This window comes from Petromyzon marinus, unplaced genomic scaffold, assembly GCF_048934315.1.
Source record: "Petromyzon marinus isolate PM22_M1 ecotype Great Lakes invasive population unplaced genomic scaffold, UKy_Petmar_22M1.pri1.0 PM_G_Scaffold_1, whole genome shotgun sequence".
Lineage (NCBI taxonomy): Eukaryota > Metazoa > Chordata > Hyperoartia > Petromyzontiformes > Petromyzontidae > Petromyzon > Petromyzon marinus.
In genome coordinates, this window is record NW_027422650.1 from 11,623,378 (window position 1) to 11,646,105 (window position 22,728).

General features: G+C 46.4%; 1 protein-coding gene across 1 annotated transcript; it reads left to right on the forward strand.

The window, feature by feature from the left end:
* Positions 1-391: 391 nt before the first annotated feature.
* LOC142908559 (E3 ubiquitin-protein ligase Mdm2-like) lies at positions 392-19,080 on the forward strand. The gene is made up of 6 exons (XM_076059319.1): positions 392-448; positions 3,993-4,069; positions 8,944-9,006; positions 16,481-16,590; positions 18,082-18,156; positions 18,943-19,080. Exons 4-6 carry the CDS (start codon positions 16,489-16,491, stop codon positions 19,078-19,080), a joined length of 315 nt encoding a protein of 104 aa, XP_075915434.1. The 5' UTR covers positions 392-448; positions 3,993-4,069; positions 8,944-9,006; positions 16,481-16,488.
* Positions 19,081-22,728: the final 3,648 nt, after the last annotated feature.

The following is a 22,728-nucleotide window of genomic DNA, read 5'->3' on the forward strand; positions in this document are numbered from 1 at the left end:
ATCCCGCTCTGTGACGTCACTACTCAGCATCACCTCATCGGCGTGAAACGCCAGGGGGAGGTGTCCCTCGCTAGTGACGTCATGTCACCAAGGTATTCACCCCACCCCGTCTACCGCGCCCTTGAGCGTGACGTCACCTCTGCCTGGGTCACTTCCGTTATCTGTTCAAGTACAATCCTTATTTGGGCAAAGCTACGCCCGGTGACTGGCGGCTCATTAACATAATGTGTTCGTGTCGACCGTCGCGAGTTTATTGCGACGGGTTCAGCACCCACGCCACATCCCTCCACGTATGGGCCGGCTCATTAACATAATTTATTTAAATTAAGACCCGCTCATTGCGGGAGGGGAGTGTTCTTGTACCACGCAAGTGACGTCACCTCCTGCTGCTGCGTGACGTCACGAGGTAACAGAAATCTGCCGCTCCGCGCATGAACTGAAATCCGAGGTGAGAAATTCTCATCGCGGTTGTGGTGGTGGTCGTGGTGGTTGTGGTGGTGGTTGTTGTTTACCAAGGTAGAGCCTCGCTCTCTCTCGTAGGGATGTCAGTTGAGTAGCAGCGAGCATGGGAATCGATGTCCAGGTTGGAACTTTACAACGCGGGGCCTAGCCACGCGGGGCCTTGCCTCCTGCCCTCGCCTGATCGCGTTTGCTTCAATTATCTCGCTTAGTTGAGCAATCTTTGTAAGAAAGTAATCTACCAGGCTATGCGTTTATTGTGTGTTGACCGACTCTCTGTGTTGCATTGCATTACATTTCCAAGTTTTACTCAGTTTGTTTGATTAAGTGTGCTTTTGATTTAAAGCTTTCGTGACTGCAGGGATTCATATTCTTGGTTCTTTCGGTAAAGTCACCACGTAGAAGGGAAACAATAAAATAATAAAAATATAAAATAATAAAAATATGAAACAATAAAATTGTCACGACGTTTCGACTGCAAGAAAATGTTCTTGCTGTGGTTTTTCTTGCTGTGGTTTTCACACCTGATGATGATTGTGTTGCAGTCGAAATGTCGTGATAATTTTATTGTTTTATATATTTTTTATTTTATTGTTTCCCTTCTACATGGTGGTGACTTTACCGAAATAATCAAGAATATAAGTGTGCTTTCTCTCTCTCTGCGTGTCCTCGTGTTATTATTATTTACTGCAGTCACCAAAGTTCCAAATCTCTTATTGACACAAGGCCGTAATTATAATATATTATAATAATTATAATATGTTATAATAATTATAATATATATTGGTGGGGGACATATCCCCCCACAATAATCAAATATGGTCAAAATGCCCCCCCAATATATTGCTATAAAAATATATATTTTTTAAATAATAATTGCTATGCTATGTTAATAAAAACAATTTGCTAAACCTTGGCCACAAAATGTGGACTTGTCTTCATATAACAATGCGTAGATTTGTGTTTATATGATTGTGTTGTACTTTATGAATCCCTAATCTCTGCCATTATATACTATGAAACAAGAAAAGTTAAAAAGTAAAAACAGAGCAATGTAATACAATACAATATTATACATGATTGTATCAAATAACAAAAACATTCCATCCCATGTGTTAGTGAAATTTTTCAATATTTTAGGAAATGTCAGGAAATTAGTTTTCAAATTTAGATTTTTTTCTGGGGGGGGGGGACCCCAGACCCCCTGGTAGATTTGTTCCCCCCCAATGTTGACTCCATGGCTACGGCCTTGCATTGACTCGCGGATTTCTCTACACCCCTCCCCTCTCTCTCTCTGCCTCTCTCTCTCTATTTAAGGCCTCAACACAGAGGCGTTGTTTCTCTGTGCGTACAGTGAGGGAAAAAAGTATTTGATCCCCTGCTGATTTTGTACGTTTGCCCACTGACAAGGAAATGATCAGTCTATAATTTTAATGTTAGGTTTATTTGAACAGTGAGAGACAGAATAACAACAAGAAAATCCAGAAAAACGCATGTCAAAAATGTTATAAATTGATTCGCATTTTAATGAGGGAAATAAGTATTTGACCCCCTCTCAATCAGAAAGATTTCTGGCTCCCAGGTGTCTTTTATACAGGTAACGAGCTGAGATTAGGAGCACACTCTTAAAGGGAGTGCTCCTAATCTCAGCTTGTTACCTGTCTAAAAGACACCTGTCCACAGAAGCAATCAATCAATCAGATTCCAAACTCTCCACCATGGCCAAGACCAAAGAGCTCTCCAAGGATGTCAGGGACAAGATTGTAGACCGACACAAGGCTGGAATGGGCTACAAGACCATTGCCAAGCAGCTTGGTGAGAAGGTGACAACAGTTGGTGCGATCATTCGCAAATGGAAGAAACACAAAAAAACTGTCAATCTCCTTCGGCCTGGGGTTCCATGCAAGATCTCACCTCGTGAAGTTGCAATGATCATGAGAACGGTGAAGAATCAGCCCAGAACTACACGGGAGGATCTTGTCAAAGATCTCAAGGCAGCTGGGACCATAGTCACCAAGAAAACAATTGATAACACGCTTCACCGTGAAGGACTGAAATCCTGCAGCACCCGCAAGGTCCCCCTGCTCAAGAAAGCACATATACATGCCCGTCTGAAGTTTGCCAATGAACATCTGAATGATTCAGAGGACAACTGGGTGAAAGTGTTTTGGTCGGATGAGACCAAAATGGAGCTCTTTGGCATCAACTCAACTCGCTGTGTTTGGAGGAGGAGGAATGCTGCCTATGACCCCAAGAACACCATCCCCACCGTCAAACATGGAGGTGGAAACATTATGCTTTGAGGGTGTTTTTCTGCTGAGGGGACAGGACAACTTCACCGCATCAAAGGGACGATGGACGGGGCCATGTACCGTCAAATTTTGGGTGAGAAACTCCTTCCCTCAGCCAGGGCATTGAAAATGGGTCGTGGATGGGTATTCCAGCATGACAATGACCCAAAACACAGGGCCAAGGCAACAAAGGAGTGGCTCGAGAAGAAGTACATTAAGGTCCTGGAGTGGCCTAGCCAGTCTCCAGACCTTAATCCCATAGAAAATCTGTGGAGGGAGCTGAAGGTTCGAGTTTCCAAACGTCAGCCTCGAAACCTTAATGACTTGGAGAAGATCTGCACAGAGGAGTGGGACAAAATCCCTCCTGCGATGTGTGCAAACCTGGTGGCCAACTACAAGAAACGTCTGACCTCTGTTATTGCCAACAAGGGTTTTGCCACCAAGTACTAAATCATGTTTTGCAGAGGGGTCAAATACTTTTTTCCCTCATTAAAATGCAAATCAATTTATAACGTTTTTGACATGCGTTTATCTGGATTTTTTTTGTTATTCTGTCTCTCACTGTTCAAATAAACCTACCATTAAAATTAGACTGATCATTTCTTTGTCAGTGGGCAAACGTACAAAATCAGCAGGGGATCAAATACTTTTTTCCCTCACTGTATGTGTGTATCTCTCTGTGTTTCTCTGTGTTATATCTCTCTCTGTGTGTCTCCGTGTCTGTCTTTTGTCTCTCTTTCAAATTGAGCAACCTTTGGAAGAACGTTATCAACCAGGTGGGGTGTTGACTGTTATGTTGGCCGACTCTGTGTTGTATTGCATTACATTTCTAAGTTTACTAGGTTTGTTTTCTCTTGCATTTGTACCTGATGATGATTGCTTGTGTTGCAATTGAAACGTCGCATGCTATGTGCACACAGCGTTGGTGTACGGTGCTTTTTGTGGAATATTTTGCTGTTTTTCCCTGGATTTTATGTTTGCACAGTCACACATAGTCACTTCAAGATGTTTTCTTGTTCATGTTTTTTGTTTGTTGTGGTTGCACCCAATTCAAGAGCCGAATGGCTCACAGGTCTATACCAAATAAATGAAACTGAAACTATTAATTAATTAAATTTCCCTACGTGACTTTACCGAAAGAACCAAAGAGCATCTTAAGTTTTCATTTCTCTTCACCTGGCTCGCTACTTTGTAACTTTGTTTTGTTTTAAATATTCACAGTTTTTTTTTATTTTGTACCAGGCCACGCCCACGTTGAGCTGCTGTACCGCCCTTGTTTACAGAAGCAACCTGCCCACAACAACAACAATATCAACAAGGTGGGGCTTGTCAACAGCGTGGTGGTGTTCACTCTAGACACGTGGCGGTGTTCACTCTAGACACGTGGTGGTGTTCACTCTAGACACGTGGCGGTGTTCACTCTAGATGCGTGGCGGTGTTCACTCTAGACGCGTAGTGGTGTTCACTCTAGACGCGTGGCGGTGTTCACTCTAGACGCGTGGCGGTGTTCATTCTCTAGATGCGTGGCGGTGTTCACTCTAGACACGTGGTGGTGTTCACTCTAGACACGTAGTGGTGTTCACTCTAGACGCTTAGTGGTGTTCACTCTAGACACGTGGTGGTGTTCACTCTAGACCAGTGGTTCTTAACCTTGTTGGAGGTACCGAACCCCACCAGTTTCATATGCGCATTCACCGAACCCCTCTTTAGTGAAAAATAAAATGTGATTTTTTTCAAATTCAAGACGTAGATATGTTTTTTACTGGTACACAAAATGAGCCGTGCATGAACATTACCTTGTTCAAAGAATAAAACCAACACAATGCATAAACTCACAACAAATTACATACCTGGAAATCAATGTGACTTCTGCTGTTGCCTTTGAGAGATCAGTTCAGATATGCGTGGCTTCACCTTGGCAAGTGCCACTCTCATGTCATTTTCACAGCAAAGTCTGTTCCTTTTCTTCGTTTTTATGTCCAGCATCCTCGAAAAGGATTGCTCACAAAGATATGTTGTAACAAATGGTGTAAAAAAATCCAGGGCTTTCTTAGCAATAACTGGATACTTGTTCATTTGTCGACACCAAAACGTTGAGAGCGTTGTTGTTCTGAAGAGTTGCTGTTGAACCTGGCTCTGCTGAATTTCAATGATTTCGTCGAGGAATTCATCATTGACATCTGCTGTTTCAACAGCAAACGTGAACGGCTGTCTCACCCATGCTGGATATGACTCTCTTGTAGGGAAATATCCGTCGAGAGACTTTGCAAGCTCATCTAAGTGCGTGGCAATTGTTTGCTTCAGTTCCGTGGATACAGAAATATCTCCGATTCCAGACACATCTTCGATCTTACTTGCACAGTCGTCCAGAAGCGGGAAGTTTGCGAAGTTATTGTTCTCTGTTCGTCGTTTCCATAACGGTAGCTTTTTTTAAAAAGCCTTCAGGTGTTCTTCCGCTTCCATGATATTGACTCCACCACCCTGCATCTGCTGATTGAGATGATTGAGAGCTGCGAATATATCAGCCATGTACGCTAAAATGAGAATGAACTCAGGATTTTTGAAGCAATCTGCATGGCAGTGTTGGTGCTCTTGCAAAAACAGGGCTAATTCCACACGCATGGCAAAAACACGATTCAGCACCTGTCCCCGGGATAACCACCGAATATTAGAATGGAGCAGAAGTACCTCAAATTCAGAGCCCATTTCTTTACACAGCTCACTGAAGATGCGGTGCCTCAGAGCACTTTTTCGCACATAGTTCACACATTCCACCACAGTTTTTAATACTTCTGCCATTTTTGGAGGTAAGGTTTTTGTTGCCAACGCATGCCTGTGCAGAATACAATGCGTCACAATGATGTGTGGTGCATCGGCCTTTACTAGCGCACCAAAACCAGACTTTCTTCCCAGCATGACTGGAGCTCCGTCCGTACAAACTGCAGAAACCATATCCCATGAAAGATTGTTGTCTCTGAAGAAGTCATCCACAAGCTTCTTCACATCGGCTGCCTTCGTTGTTGTTGTTGTAAGAGGCTTACAAAATAAAAACTCTTCTTTTATCATGTCGTCTTTCACATAGCGTACAAAAACAGCAAGCTGGCTTAGATCAGAAACGTCTGTGGTTTCGTCGAGTTGAAGGCTGAATTTTGCCGGGCTTGAAATCAGATCCGCGACTACTTGAGCCAAGATGTCTTTACTCATGTCTTCTATTCTGTCACTGACGGTGTCATTTGAAAGGGGAATTTGGGATAATTTACCTTCGGCCGCTGTTCCGAGTATCAGATTCGCCATCTTTAATGCAGCTGGTTTCACAAGTGTTTCACCAATGGTGTGTGGCTTGCCCTGCTTTGCGATCAGGTAAGCAACTTCGTACGATGCTGTCAGGATCGGTTTGTTAACAGGTACAAATCCAAGAGCAGGCAGAGTGGCCCTTTCATCGAATCTGGCTCTCTTCACCCTGAATTCAGCAAGTGTTGTGTTCTTGTATTCCCCGTCTCCATGCAGCTTCAAGAAGTGTTCCTTTAGTTTTGCCGGTGCAAGACTAGAGTTGCTCAACTTGGCGTTGCAAATCATGCAGATAGGACGCTCACTCCCATCACGTTCCGTGATACATGAGAATCCATGTTGTACATATTCGTCCGACCACTTTCTTCTTTTGCCCAACATAGTATGGATAAAATATTAAAGAAATCACACGACGTACGACAACAACAGTCACACGTTGACTACTGAGTACGCACTAAATTCCCCGCAGCGCTGATTGGCCAAGCAGTGTAGCATGATCATCTGCAGCCAGTGATGGCCAAGCGGGCCGTGTGTGTCATCACAAATTTACACAATAATTCAAGTGTGTCCGGACCTCCGTGGCGGGGGCTCTGCCGAACCCCTGAGATCGACTCACCGAACCCCTGGGGTTCGATCGAACCCAGGTTAAGAACCACTGCTCTAGACGCTTGGTGGTGTTCACTCTAGACACTTGGTGGTGTTCACTCTAGACGTTTGGTGGTGTTCACTCTAGACGCGTGGCGGTGTTCACTCTAGACGCGTGGCGGTGTTCACTCTAGACGCTTGGCGGTGTTCATTCTCTACATGTAGAGGGGAAACCGGGGGATCGGGAAGGAAATCCACACGACCACGGGGAGAGAGACACGCAGCCTCGGCTGTGTTGATTGATCCTCAACTACTTGGTGGAGTGAGGAAGCATTACTACTGAGCAGGTGAAGGTGGCCAGGCGTGGGTCTGGACACACCACCACCTGTGAACCATGCCAGTGTGTGACAGTGGTGGAGCCAGTGGGGGGTAGGGTGGCACGTGCTTCCCCAACGATCCGATAGAAATCCCTCATTTTGATAGGATCATTGAGGTTTATTAGTAACGAGCTTCACTACCCAGCTTCGCCCGGGACTTGGATTCTTGTCTTGGATTAACTTCACATTCCCTTCTATTTCACTGAAAAACCCTGGAAAAAATTGATGCTTGCAAGAAAGAAAAAAGCCGAAACAAATAAATTTACCTAAATCGGATGTTTTCACTCAAGGAAATTCAACCCTAACGCACTTCTACGTAAGGTCGATTTTGGCCACTCGGGGAAGGGAATAATGACGTGGCGAGCTGAAAATAGTCACGTTCACTTAGAAATTACAGACAGCGTCAGCCGTGCAAATTTTCACGACGCCAGAGCTCAGCGTTGGAGAGGTTTTTGCTGCTTCGCACAAACAAACAGATGGAATGTTCTGCTTCATATTTTAGATAGCAGTTCTACCCGTTCTTCGCACGGAGGATGTGTGTTGAACTCCGAGAAGCCAATGGCTTCATCGGCCAGGAGCGAAGCGCCAACTAAAATCTCCCGGCACGCTGTTAACAGCTCTAAGCATTGCAGAGCGCTTGACTCAGAGGTGTTGCGGGTTGACGGCAGACACTTCATGGTCATTTCCCCCCCCCCCCCCAAAAAAAAAATACAAAATACTTTTTACATTTTTTACATTGTGTACAGTATGGAACATACCCACATGCCAAATTTCAAGTGTGTGGCACGTTGGGAAGTATGCTAAACATTTCGAACAGACACATGTATCCACACATTTCCCTTTCATATATATAGATAAATCAGCATTTTGCGACCCCCACTGCCACCGTGTGGCATATTATTACGTGCCAGGGACTCTATGAGAGTACAACAGTCCGAGTCCATAATTGGCAATAAGTAACGGCAAAGCAGTTATAAGTGGCTCACAGAATTTTGCGCAGTTGCGTATACAGTACACGACTTCCCTGAAGGCAAACACCTTCAGCGAGTGCAATGCCGATCACACGCGTCGAATAAAAAGTAAGGGACAAGTCATTACTTACTAACAACTCCTTACTAACAACTCCTTACTTACTAACAACTCCTTACTAACAACTCCTTACTGACAACTCCTTACTAACAACTCCTCACTAACAACTCCTTACTAACAACTCCTTACTTACTAACAACTCCTTACCAACAACTCCTTACTTACTAACAACTCCTATCATTTTTCATTGCTGGAGGGGTTTCCCCCCTTACCTGAAAATCCTGGCTCCGCCTCTGAGTGTGTGACAGTGTCAAGTTTGTGTTTGCAGTAAAGTCTATTAACTCTATTGAGCACGGAGGTTATATCAAAACAATAGTTTCTTTTTGTTTTCCTCTGCAACTCTTTATAAGAATGGAGTCAGGAAGTTAACACAGCACACACGTGCAGCTGAAGTCGGATCTGTTCATCCCAGCATTCAAGGACATCTGTGCCTGGCTTCACACCTCTAAGTTGCGATTGAACATTAATTTATGCATTTCTTCATAACACAAACAGTATTATTTAAACACCCTTTGCTATGTCAGCTGAATTTAGCTTTCATAAATATTCCTTTTGTTGCCAGACAGCTGAAATTGTGTGCTCGGAGTTTTTGGTGAACATTCATTTTGAAGATACGAGGGCTTCCAGGCATGTTTATAACCATTTGCCCTCTCATTGTGTGCCATAACAGCCCGTGTGATGAATTTGGGACACTTTTCCACTATATCATGATTATATGAATAAGTATAGACGTGTAAGTCACGTGTTACTGTGTATATATGCTTTCCTCTGTGCCTCGATACTGACGTGTAGATGGTGTGGATATTATTTTTTTCTGTCTGCAGCTGACGCTTCTTCTGACGCTTCCTCTGCAGAATTGGTCTGATGGAGCAAATGCACTCAGCGCAGCTCGGTAGGACAAGGCAACAATGCGACCGGTGTGCATACAGCACGGATCGTACTGGAAATTTCACACGGCACAAGAGAACTCACACAGGAGAGAAACCCTTCAAGTGCAGTGTGTGTGGGATGGCGTTTGCACATTCATCTACTCTAGTAGAACACCAGAGAACACACGGGAGAGAAACCCTTCAGGTGCAGTCTGTGTGGGAAGGCGTTTCCACGTTCATCTGCTCTTGTAATACACCAGAGAACACACACGGGAGAGAAACCCTTCAAGTGCAGTGTGTGTGGGAAGGCGTTTGCACAGTCATCTAATCTTGTAGAACACCAGAGAACACACACGGGAGAGAAACCCTTCAAGTGCAGTGTGTGTGGGTATCCGTTTGCACATTCATCTACTCTTGTAATACACCAGAGAACACACACGGGAGAGAAACCCTTCAAGTGCAGTGTGTGTGGGAAGGCGTTTGCACATTCATCTGCTCTTGTAATACACCAGAGAACACACACGGGAGACAAACCCTTCAAGTGCACTGTGTGTGGGACGGCGTTTGCACAGTCTAATCTTGTAGAACACCAGAGAACTCACACAGGAGAGAAACCCTTCAAGTGCAGTGTGTGTGGTGTTGTATACGGCCCTTTTTCCACAATTAATATCCATAAGAATATTTACGGATGCATACACCTAGATTTCTTTTTCCTTTCTTTCGTGACAAACAATATATATATTTTTTTTAATGAATCAAACCAGTAAGCCAGAAACACGAAAAACCAGATGTCGGTCATAAACAGACCATTAAAGAATAAAGAAATAATAAAACTCTCAAGGCGAGGATGTAACAGCTATCGGCGAAAATCTCCAGATGAACAAGAGTTTGATGGGCCCCTTAGGAAAGGTCCCTCCGAGGTCAGAACACCAAGAGAGCAGACACCAGACGCCAACAGGGTAAATCGTATACATATTCTTTTCCTTATTTTCCAGTAAAACAACAACAAAAAAAATTAAAAGGCAACAACAAGAATAAGATAAAAGTAGCGAGCCTAACGCTCACTCCAATTAAGAACAGGCCACCAGACACATCAGTGAATTATTATCCAATAATTAATTCGCTATCAAATGATTTTCACCTTTAATACTTTTACTGTTAAAGCAAAGCTTGGAGACAAAATACCGAGTCACATCAAAGGTTATCGAGAAGGAATGAGGCGAACGGGCAAACTTACGAAAGAGTTTAAACAATATCCCAAGCAACCCCGACCATCTTTGTCTCTCTCACAGCGCGGAGAAGCAGGAATTACACCTTATCACAAGGGGCCATCTGGAAAAGCCAGCCGGGTTTGATGAGGAGACACACCCCACCCCACACACGGCAACCAGACAAACAAGTTTTAAAGAAATTGCAAAATAACATTAATAATAATGTGTTAACCTTAAACGATATTCCATTATAGAACCTTACAGAACCAAGGGATATGGATTCCAACAATCTGGAAACAGACCTCTTAAACTCAGGATGAAAATTATTTTTCTTTTTAATAATTCCATCATAACAATTCGAACCTCGGTAAACCGAGAGGTGTCGGGAGGACGTAGTTACAAACACGAGTCGTGGCGAACATGGAGTCGAAATGATATTTGCAAAGTATAGAGAGATGGGAAGATCCCGGCCACCTTTGTCTTTCCCTGCAGCACGTGATAAAATGCATACGCTCGGAAGAGCATCTTCACTTGGAAATAAATCAAATACTATCAATCACAAGCAGGATCATAACTGTGTATGATAAGATACCAACTGTGATGTGAAATGTTAAACTTAAAAAAAATCTTAACCATTTCTTTGTGCGTCGGAACGTGAACGGAAAAGGGGGGGGGGAACCCGCCCCTCTCTCTGGGTGGAGGGATCAGACAACCAGACGCCACCGAGATGAATCGAGGTGTCTGTTGTCTTGATGTTTATGGCTTGAGGAAAGACCCGAACAGGACCGTGTCATAAATGACACACACACAAACATACACACTGACACACGAACCCCCCCCACCACCGACACACGAACCCCCCCCACCGACATACGATCAGATCAAAGATAGCTCCACCTCGTGAGGGGGAGCCGAGAAGGGGAGAGATTTTTGGCATAAAAAGGAGCCGTTTCAGCATTGAAACCAGCTCATCAGCCCTCGGGGCCAACTCATCAGCCCTCGGGGGCAGCTCAACAGAAGAAGACTCATCTCAACTCAGCTCAACAGAAGAAGACTCATCTCAACTCAGCTCAACAGAAGAAGACTCATCTCAACTCAACTCAGCAGAAGAAAAACTTGACCTGTCGCTCGCGAGCGCAGCGTCAGCTACTACAGCAGCGGAAAGAGCGCGCGCCGGCGTAGCTCATCCAGCAGTGGAGGAAACTGCTGTCAGCGAATCAGCACGGGCGCGTTCGCGCATCTTCAAGGAGAAAGAGCGCGGCCAGCAACGCCAAGCAAGAGCGTGCAGCAGCTCAGCCAGCAGTGGAGAGAAACTGCTATCAGCGAACCAGCACGGGCGCGTTCGCGCGTCTTCAAGGAGAGGAAGCGCGCGCCACCAGCGTGCCATCAGCACCAGCCATCAGCACCAGCGCGCCGCTGCGGGCGTGCTTCTAACGCCGTCTACCAGACGGTCATCTCAGCTACAACAACGCATCTACTCGTTCACCAACGTCCGTCGAGTCCGAACCAACTACTGAAAGAAGAATCAACTGATACGTATGATACACTGCCCCCCACTACACACAAACCAGACGTCTGCTTGACGCAAAGAATCGATTCCGAACATTGGCCTACTCTTTCACCACTCACACCATTCAACACACACACACACGGGTCATTAACAAAGCCTAAAAACCTCAAGCCATTGAACCATCCGTGATTGTGGAAACATCGCAACGACCGAGTGAATAATCCATCGTTTTTAAGAGTGTTCATAATTTTTCTCTGTAATATTGTGCTGGGGCTGTACTTCTAACCGCATAAATTACCAACTGACCCATTAACAAGGATTAATTCTTGGCTCCTCACCACGGAGCGCCGCTCGCGGGGTTGAAGAGCGGGTTCAACCGGTTCCCTGTCAGGGGTCTGGCCACAATCAATTAAAAGATTGGCCCGAGATAAGGATCTCAAAAGGAAACATCGCCACCCATTGAGTCGCGTTGAGAAGTTGATTAGGAATACTTGAGTCGTTCGTTAATATTTGTCTGTCTGCATAATCTTGCCGGTATCCACGAATGAAATAACGAATTCAAACGCATATTTGTGCCTCCAAGAATAATACTGGTTGGAGTGCCCTGTCAACGAGTAGCGTTGCATAATAATCAGTCATCCTATTGTTAACAACGTGACAATAATTGCATTAAGGGCCGCGCATGATCAGTGACCGAATGCTGTTTTGTGTGACAATTCAAGTAACGAAGCATTGTGGCCATCGAGTGGTGTTGATAAGGCAATTAGAAGTATTACAGTCGAACGCTTTAAATTCATAATCGTTATGAATCAATGAACGAACATCAACGTGGTACTGTGCTGACGATTTCAAGCATAATAACTTCGCATATCAGAATGTATTAAGGATTGGATACGAATCAAAGACCAAGTGCCGTGTTGTGTAACAATTCAAGCATACGAGTTTGCATATTATAAAGTTAAGGTTTGATAGAATAGTTCGCATGTTTTTAATCTCTCTCTCAACAACCGATCGATTGCGTTACGCGTCGGGAATTAACCACAGGTGCCGCTATCGAGGTGAAACAACGCAATCGTGATGGTATCGTGTTAACGCTGTGTTGAAATTCCAAATCCCGAGATTGAGTTTTTCATATATAAGTTAGCTAGAAATAAAATTGATTAAAGCAGAAGGTTTGTGTGTGATTCTTCCTGAAATTCTGCATAATATTGTTCTGCGTATGAGATCTGAATCCTGGGGACCTATCATAAGCACACTATCACCACATGATCCATAACACACATAATCCGTAATGTTCAATCGAGAGTAATCGTATCCTTATCGATAATACGGAATTGAAGAGCAGAGTCGAATCGTCTCTCTCTCATTCACGCTCACAACGCCTGCGTCACTGCATACGATTAATTGCGTTATTCCAATTCATAACACAATCCTCGTCACCGAGGCTCGACCTGATAATCCATAACGACCTGCATTATCATAACCACGCCCACTCGCATAAATTAATACGATTATCTCTCGAATCAGCATAATTTATGCACATAATTACACTAATTAACATAATTTCGGATAAATTATGCAAATCTCAAATTTCATTTAATTTTCATTATTTTCATCAATTTTCATAACACCTATATATACAACAGTGGGAAGGCATTTGCAGATTCATCAAATCTTCAAGTACACCAGAGAACACACACGGGAGAGAAACCCTTCAGGTGCACTCCGTGCGGGATAACGTTTGCACAGCAACCACATCTTCAAGTACACCAGAGAACACAGAAGCATCAGAAGATCCACAAGGAGTGGAGTCTGAAATCGGCTTGTGAAAGTCAAAGTGCCACCATGAGCCCATCCCTCATGAAACATGAACCGGAAGAAAATCCCAGCTTGGACACTTTTAAAGTTATCGAGGTGAAATATGAAGAGGTAATGGTGAAGAGGGAAGAAGTGATGGTGAAGAGGGAAGAAGTGATGGTGAAATGTGAAGATGAAGATTCAACTCCAAAATGGGACCTTCACATTGATGGAGGTAACGTGAAGCAAGAGGAGAATTCTGACTGTGAGGCAGAGCGAGGCAACTCCCAGCAGTTTGTGGAAGTGGAGGTGTGGGTGGACTTCCTCCGAGACAATACAAAGTCAAGTGGAGACCCGGTAGATGTGTAAGCCAGAGACGATGTCGCTACAATAGATGCACCTTTGTCACAGGCCTTTAATGACAAGAATATGAAGTTGAACACTCATTTCCTAGGTTCAACCTGCAGAGTAAGAGCGGCCAGTCTTTGTGGACCTGTGGGTTGGGTCAATCTCTCACCAGGAGCGAGAGACAATAAGCTCCCAAGCATTCACGATGTTCTCATGATAATTGCGTTTACGCTTTGCTCGCTTAATCGCCTCGGCAACTCGGAGTTTTGTATCTCGTCTGAGACGCTCGAAGAGCATCCCCAAGTAGCAGCTGCCCCTGTGTGGCACGGAGTGGTGGCCCTGCACCGGCCTGCATGTGGGCAAGAGACTGTCAGTAGGGGGCGATGATTGATGCGTCATCTCAGTTGTGTAGTTTGTAGGCAATCTTGATTTCGAAGCTTTCGTGACTGCAGGAATCCACACTCTTGAGTTATTTCGGTAAAGTCACCACGTGGGTAGAAACATAACAGATCACGGCGTTTAGATCACAACACAAGCAATCGTCATCAGGTGGGACAACCACAGCAAGAGAAATTGCTGAAGTAGTAGGCGCCTACTCCAGCAGTTTCTTCTTCTTGCTGCTGTGCTTGTCCCACCTGATGACGATTGCTTGTGTTGCCATCGAAGTGCCGTGATCTATTATTTGTAGCGTAATGTTTAGAATTTGCTACATTTTGACCCAGACCCCAGCATGCAACGGCCTACTCGTTTTGAATGATGCAACAATAGTACGTTGTACATACACTGTTAAGCAGACGGTGCGTATTTGTAAAATAACTTCTTGTTAATACGATGTAACGTGATGCAGTCAATATCGCTGCAGTAATCAATGTTAATATGCCCGTCAATAATTTAGAATGAATACTTGTCTGATTGTGCGCGTACATGTAACATTTTGTCTGAGGGTCACACATTGATTAAGTGATGTTAGGACAAAGTGTGTGTGTGTTTTGGAAGTAACCTGTACAGAGAACTCAGGTGAGACCCGTTGTTCTTGTGATACAGGTCAAAGGGTACTTTTGTGTTTCACGAAGCGTCTGCCTCTGGAGCAACTCATTGTCTTTGAAATAGGGAGCACACTCGGATCATTCATCAGTTACAAGGCATACCACTTGAAAGTTAAACGTATAGGAGGAGATACATTCTCTACAACACGAATTGTAGTTTTGTCTTACGTGTTGACGTAGATTTTGTCTAACTAGGACTAGAAATGCTCCTTGCTGATTCACGTCTGGATGTTCGTAACCATCGGTTGAAGCAAACCCCACTGCTGCTGTTGAGACGCTGTGCACCAATAATGGCCCAACACATTGACGGCCTTCAGGCCAGGAAAGTCACAACATTTGCACACGAAGGACGCATTCACGCAAGTACCCCATGCTCCGTTTTGAAGTTTTAAAATGAAACATCTTTGAATTGTGTTGTGTTTTGAGTTAGATGATTTTATTTCTTCATTAAAAGCTTGTATCAATTTACATCTGGAAGACTTCATTGAAAAGGACATTTCGTGTGAATTTTCTCTCGTCATTAAGTAGATGGCCTTGCCGGGGGTTCGGTTTAATGCGGACACAAACAGTGTACACACACACAGTGTACACACACACAGTGTACATACACAGTGTTAACACACTACACACACACACACAGTGTATACACAGTGTACACACACACACACAATGTACACACACACAGTTTACACATACAGTGTACACACACAGTGTACACACACAATGTACACATACAGTGTACACACAGTGTACACACACACAGTGTACACACTGTACATACACAGTGTTCACACACTACACACACACAGTGTATACAGTGTACACACACAATGTACACACACACAGTGTACACATACACAGTGTAGACACACACAGTGTACACACAGTTTACACACACAATGTACACACATAGTGTACACACACAGTGACGAGTGTCGCTGTCTTCCTGCTGTCTCCACAGCTGCCGTGACGAGTGTCGCTGTCTTCCTGCTGTCTCACAGCTGCCGTGACGAGTGTCGCTGTCTTTCTGCTGTCTCACAGCTGCCGTGACGAGTGTCGCTGTCTTCCTGCTGTCTCACAGCTGCGGTGACGAGTGTCGCTGTCTTCCTGCTGTCTCCACAGCTACCGTGACGAGTGTCACTGTCTTCCTGCTGTCTCACAGCTGCCGTGACGAGTGTCGCTGTCTTCATGCTGTCTCTACAGCTGCCGTGACGAGTGTCGCTGCCTTCCTGCTGTCTCTACAGCTGCGGTGACGAGTGTCGCTGTCTTCCTGCTGTCTCCACAGCTGCCGTGACGAGTGTCGCTGTCTTCCTGCTGTCTCTACAGCTGCCGTGACGAGTGTCGCTGTCTTCCTGCTGTTTCCGCAGCTGCCGTGACGAGTGTCGCAGTCTTCCTGCCGTCTCACAGCTGCCGTGACGAGTGTCGCTGTCTTCCTGCTGTCTCACAGCTGCCGTGACGAGTGTCGCTGTCTTCCTGCTGTCTCTACAGCTGCCGTGACGAGTGTCGCTGTCTTCCTGCTGTCTCCACAGCTGCCGTGACGAGTGTCGCTGTTTTCCTGCTGTCTCCACAGCTGCCGTGACGAGTGTCGCTGTCTTCCTGCTGTCTCACAGCTGCCGTGATGAGTGCCGGTGACTCCAGGTTGTCTCTGGCCGCTGCCGTGATGAGTGCCGGTGACTCCAGGTTGTCTCTGGCCGCTGCTGGAGCTCACAGGAACATTCTGGTGAGTCGCTTTTAGGGGGGCTCACCGGTGCTCTGTGTACTACTATACACTGTACACTACTATACACTGTACGCTATACTATACACTGTACAGTTTAACACGTAGGCTTTCGCGACCAATATTATTCATAATAAAGTTTTTTGGGTTAGATCACGTTTATTTATAAATTTGTCGTAACCCTCCACCACCCGACACGGCCAATCAGCAAAAAAAGTGTCACGTTGACAAAAGACAAATAATTCACTACTTCAGCCCACCGGTGTGTTGAAGAGTTAATCCACATTTACAGTTTGAGTACGACGTTTCGCTGGTAAATACATCCAGCATCATCAAGCAATTCGCCAGAATGGTAAAGCCCTCGCTTGCTCCCGGTTTTTTATATAGTGTGGCCTGGAAGCGTATTATTAAATAATACACATTACATTTAAATAATTACTAATCTACAACTCATTACTAATCATAAACAATGACTGATTACTAATCGATTATATAATTACAATACCCCCCCCTCCGCCTCTAATCGCTGCACCTGATATGAGTTAAGTGATGACGTCACCCTGCTGCTCTATATAAAAACCGGGAGCAAGCGAGGGCTTTACCATTCTGGCGAATTGCTTGATGATGCTGGATGTATTTACCAGCGAAACGTCGTACTCAAACTGTAAATGTGGATTAACTCTTCAACACACCGGTGGGCTGAAGTAGTGAATTATTTGTCTTTTGTCAACGTGACACTTTTTTTGCTGATTGGCCGTGTCGGGTGGTGGAGGGTTACGACACATTTATAAATAAATGCGATCTAACCCAAAAACCTTTATTATGAATACACTGTACACTATACACTGCACACTATACACTGTACACTATACTATACACTGTACACTATACTATACACTGTACGCTATACTATACACTACTATACACTGTACACTATACACTGTACACTATACTATACACAACTATACACTACATTAGTATACACTTCACAACTATACACTGTACACTATACACAACTATACACTACATTACTATACACTACACAACTATACACTGTACACTATACACAACTATACACTACAATTACTATACACTACACTACTATGCACTACATTACTATACACTACACTATACCCTACACTACTATAAACTACAGTACTATACGCTACTATACACAATGCACTACTATACACTACAATGTAATATACACTACTATACACTACAATCGGTCCTGGGCCTCCCCTAGGTTGACTCAAAAGAGTAGCTGGTGTAGCGGTGTGTCGTAGTAAACAAAGCCACTGGGGAGACAAAGGCGGTTCGGCGTGGTGCTGGCCACCCACCCCCTCATGTGCCACAGTGCCGGCAGCCTTGATAGGTGCTTCTCTTCGCTAACAGCACTTGCCCCTATAGCCTGCCGAGGCTACACGGGGGACCTTTGTGTCTGTGTGAGTGATGACATGTGGCTCCGTGATGCCTCTGTCCGCTGGGACGCAGCTGAAGCCGGTGCCTGCAATGCTTCGTCTGCTGCAGTCGGTCGGTGTCGAGGGCGACACATTCACGTGGGAGCAGGTGGGTCCCATCACGGCCACCAACACCATCATCATCTGCGTGGCTAGGAGATGTTGACTACCTCGCCTGGTGTACAGGAGGTCGTGGGACCCACCATCATCATTATCAGGGTGGCTAGGAGATGTTGACTACCTCGTCTGGTGTACAGGAGGTCGTGGATTCTATCGCGACCCAGACACCTGCTGTATAATTTGGATTTGCAGGATTATCACAGATGGCTACGTGCGGTGCGAAAGAAGTTCAACATAGTACAGACGTTACACTCACCCACCCACTCACCCAACCACTCGTCCACCCACTCATTCATTGACCTACTCAGCCACCCACTCACCCAACCACTCACCCACTCCATTTACCCACACACTAACACTCACTCATCCAACCACTCACTCATCCACTCACTCACCCAACCACTCACTCTACTCACCCTCTAACCCATCCACTCACCCTCTAACCCATCCACTCACTGACTAGTCCATCTCTTCCGCCCATGCCACTAAATCACTGATCCACCCACTCACTCACTGATTCTCTCACTGATCCACACACCCACTCACTCACCTACTCACTCACCTACCCACCCACTCACCCACTCAATCACTCAACCACCCACTCACTCACCTACCCACCCACTCACCCACTCAATCACTCAACCACCCACTCACTAACTCATCCACTCACTCACCCACTCACTCACCCACCCACCTACTCACCCACTCAGTCACCCACTCGTGTGTGTGCATGCATGCGTGTGTGTGTGCATGTGTGTGTGTACGTCCCACGTAGGCGTACCACTACGTGGGACAATACATCAAGCGGAGACAACTTTACGATGTAGAGAGGCCGTACCTGGTGAGGTGTGGCGGGGACCCCCTGGGGGAGGTGTTTGGTGTGGAGGGATTCTCACTCAGAGATCCCAGGTGAGGGAGATAGAAAGAGGGTGGAGAGAGATTTGGTGGGTGGGTGAGTGAGTGTGGGTGAGCGGATGAGTTATTTAGTGAGTGAGTGGGAGGGAGGGCGAGTGGGGGAGTGAATTATTGAGTGGGTGGGTGAGCTGTTTAGTGAGTGGGTGAGTGATTGAGTGGGTGAATATTCTTTGGTTCTTTCACTAAAGTCACGTAGATAGAAAAATTATAATTTAAAAAGTGAAATAAAAAGAAACAAACGAGAGAGAGGGGTGGAGAGAGAGAGAGAGGGGCGGTAGATAGAGCCTGCATCCAAACCCAGCCTGGATCTCCCTGTCTCTCTCTTCCAGACACTCGGTGGTAGCGCTGTTCGTGAAGTCATTCTCCATAGTGACGGCCGACAGCAGGCGAGGTGAAGTTCCCCTCCCTCCTCCTCCTCACTCCCTCCTTCTCACTCCCTCCCCGGGTTCATAGCGCGATGTAGCGCTAACTACAATACCGCTACCCATATACAGTCATACACTCACTCACACACTCACACACACTCACACATTCACTCACATACACACACTCACACATTCACTCACTCACACTCACATATTCACTCACTCACACACTCACACACACTCACACACACTCACACACTCACTCACACACACACTCACTCACACACTCACACACACTCACACACTCACACACACTCACACATTCATTCACTCACACACTCACACACACACACACTCACACACTCACACACACTCACACATTCACTCACTCACATAATCTCTTCTTTTTCTTCCCCTTCAGCCGGTGTCAACGTCACCACCACCTCCACCACTTCCTCTCCATCTTGCGCTCCAGCCGGTGGTGTTGGTGTGGGTGGTGGTGGTGGTGTGGGTGGTGGTGGTGGTGGTGGTGGTGGTGATGGTGGTGGTGTGGGTGGTGGTGTTGGTGTGGGTGGTGGTGTGGCTGGTGGTGGTTGTGATGGTGGTGGTGTAGGTGGTGGTGTGGGTGGTGGTGGTGATAGTGGTGGTGTAGGTGGTGGTGTTGGTGTGGGTGGTGGTGGTGTTGGTGTGGGTGGTGCTGGTGGTGTGGGTGGTGGTGGTGTGGTTGGTGGTGTTGGTGTGGGTGGTGGTGCTGGTGGTGTGGGTGATGGTGGTGTTGGTGTGGGTGGTGTTGGTGGTGTGGGTGGTGCTGATGGTGTTGTCGTAGGTGAGTGCGTGGTGTGCCGGAGTGAGCCGCATAGCTGCACGTTAGTTCACGGCGACAGCGGCCACCTTGCCACGTGCCGCCGCTGCGCCTTGGAGCTGCAGCAGCGTGGCATGGCCTGCCCACTCTGCCGCAGGGAGATCCACTCTGTGGTGCACACGTTCCTGTCCTGACACGACACACACACACAGACAGACACACAACAACAACAACCGCCATTCGCCACTAAGTGGCGGTGACGTCACCACGACGCTTGTGCCAAGCTATGTGCACCCTGAGGCCACGTGAAGTGTCGAACGCCCGCTGGCAGGAGGTCACGGGGCAGACCCAGGTGCCAGGGGTCGACTGACTGAGATCACTGGCTGATGCACCACCTGTGCCCCCTACTGTGCCAACCTGCTGTGCTTTAGCCACCCGGCGCTCCGCTCGTTGTTCTGAGCGTCGCTCCTCCGCCCTCCGTTGTTGTTGGAGGGCAACTACCTCCAACTGCCCAGTAGCATCCTTCACGAGCCTCCACAGAAGCCGATCTTGACACCGCTGTTACCAGTCATCGGCAAGTCCACTCAGCTCCACGTCCTCCTGTACCACATCACTCCATCTCTTCTCTAGCCCGTGCCGCGCCCGCTTAGCCCCCTCGATCCGGCCGAACAAAAGCTGTTTCGGCATGCGGTGGCTGGGCATGCGGGCTACATGACCCAGCCATCGCAGCCTTGCCCGCCGGAGGAGCTCACCGACGGGACCTTGCCCAGATCTTTCAAGGATTTGTGAGCTCCTCACACAATCCAGTCTGGTTAAACCCAGGATGGATTGTAGGCAGGCCAGCCTAAATGTTTCTAACCGGCGAAGATGTTCCATTAGGGGGGGTCCACGTTTCGCAAGCGTAGAGAAGGGAGGGAATGACCGTGGCCGAGAAGACCTGAAGCTTAGTGCGGAGCGACAGACCAGGTAGCTTCCACACAGTGTTACGCAACCGATGAAAAGATATTGCCGTGATGCTGAATAATCCTTGCCAGGACCTTTCCCGGCACACTGAGGAGTGAGATGCCCCTGTAGTTGTTACAGTCTGTGCGGTCCCCCTTCTTAAAAAAAGGGGGACCACCAGGGCATCCTTCCAATCCTGCGGAACCCGTCCAGTGGTCCAGACCGTTATGATGTCATATAGGGCAGTCTGTGCACAAACGCCACCCTCAGCATTTCGCTTGGGAGATCATCTCTGCCCGCTGCCTTTCCTGGTCTCAGACTCCGGATCGCCTTCAGTACTTCCTCAACAGATGGCACCTCAGCCAGCCACTCACAGGGGGTGACTTCTTCCAATATTTGAGGCACCGCAGCCACAGCAGGGTCATCCTCACTTTGTGCCACGATGTTTTCCTGGCTGAGGGATTTTCCCTCCCCCAGGACCTCACAGAAATGCTCAGCAAATCTGCAAACCTGTTCCTGGGGGTCGGAGATTGGATCACCGTTTTTTCCCCTAATGATGGTAATAGTAAACAGACACAGACACACACACAGACACACACACACAGACACACAGACACGCACAACAATAACAACAACAACCGCCATTCACCACTCAGTGGCAGTAATGTCACCACGACGCTTGTGCCAGGCTATGTGCACCTTGAGGCCACGTGAAGTGTTGACCGACCGCTGGCAGGAGGTCACGGGGCAGACCCAGGTGCCACGGGTCGACTGACTGAGATGATATACACACACAGAGACACACAGACAGATACACACAGACACAGATACACACAGACACACACAGACACACACAGACACAGATACACACACAGAGAGACAGATACAGACAGAGAGAGACACACAGAGACACAGAGAGACAGATAGATACACAGAGAGCGTTTGTTAATGTATGTCTCATTAAGGACAATTTAATGTTCATATCTTTACCTCAGAATGTAAAAAAAATGTTCCTCAAGGTTCAAAATATTTTTTGTTTACCTCAGAATATTTATAAAAAATACTGTTATTTTTTTTACCTCAGAATGTAAAAAAGATTTGTTTTTACCTCACAATATAAAAAAATTGTTTACCTCAATGTAGAAATTCTATTCTTTTACCTCACTCACACTCTTGAATGCGTTTATTGCCGTTTAATATATTAAACTTTTGCACATTTAACCTCATCGTTTCCTGTTATCACTTTACGAGTTCACCGTGTGTGCGTGTGTGTGGGGAGCGTTGGTGCGGCAAAGCAAACCCCTCCAGTGAAGGCCCCCCGTGTGGCATCTAACAGACTGTAGGGGCAAGTGTCTCTTAGCAGCTCGCAGCAGCTGCGACCACCGTCACGACAAAATTATCTTACATCCACGTCCACCCTCTGTGAATATTCACACGCACGTGGGAGACGCGCTAACCCATCCCTAGCGATCCGAGCGGTGCGTCTTAAGAGTGCGAGGATTATTCTCCTGGCCGCTCTAACGCCGTTCCCACGTGA

Excerpts from the sequence above, each read along its gene's own strand:
- LOC142908559 (XM_076059319.1), top strand. The coding sequence starts at position 16,489 with ATGAGTGCCGGTGACTCCAGGTTGTCTCTGGCCGCTGCCGTGATGAGT. Across the intron at positions 16,591-18,081 it reads GAGCTCACAGGAACATTCTG|CTGAAGCCGGTGCCTGCAAT; the intron begins GTGAGTCGCTTT and ends GCTGGGACGCAG. Across the intron at positions 18,157-18,942 it reads ACACATTCACGTGGGAGCAG|GCGTACCACTACGTGGGACA; the intron begins GTGGGTCCCATC and ends CGTCCCACGTAG.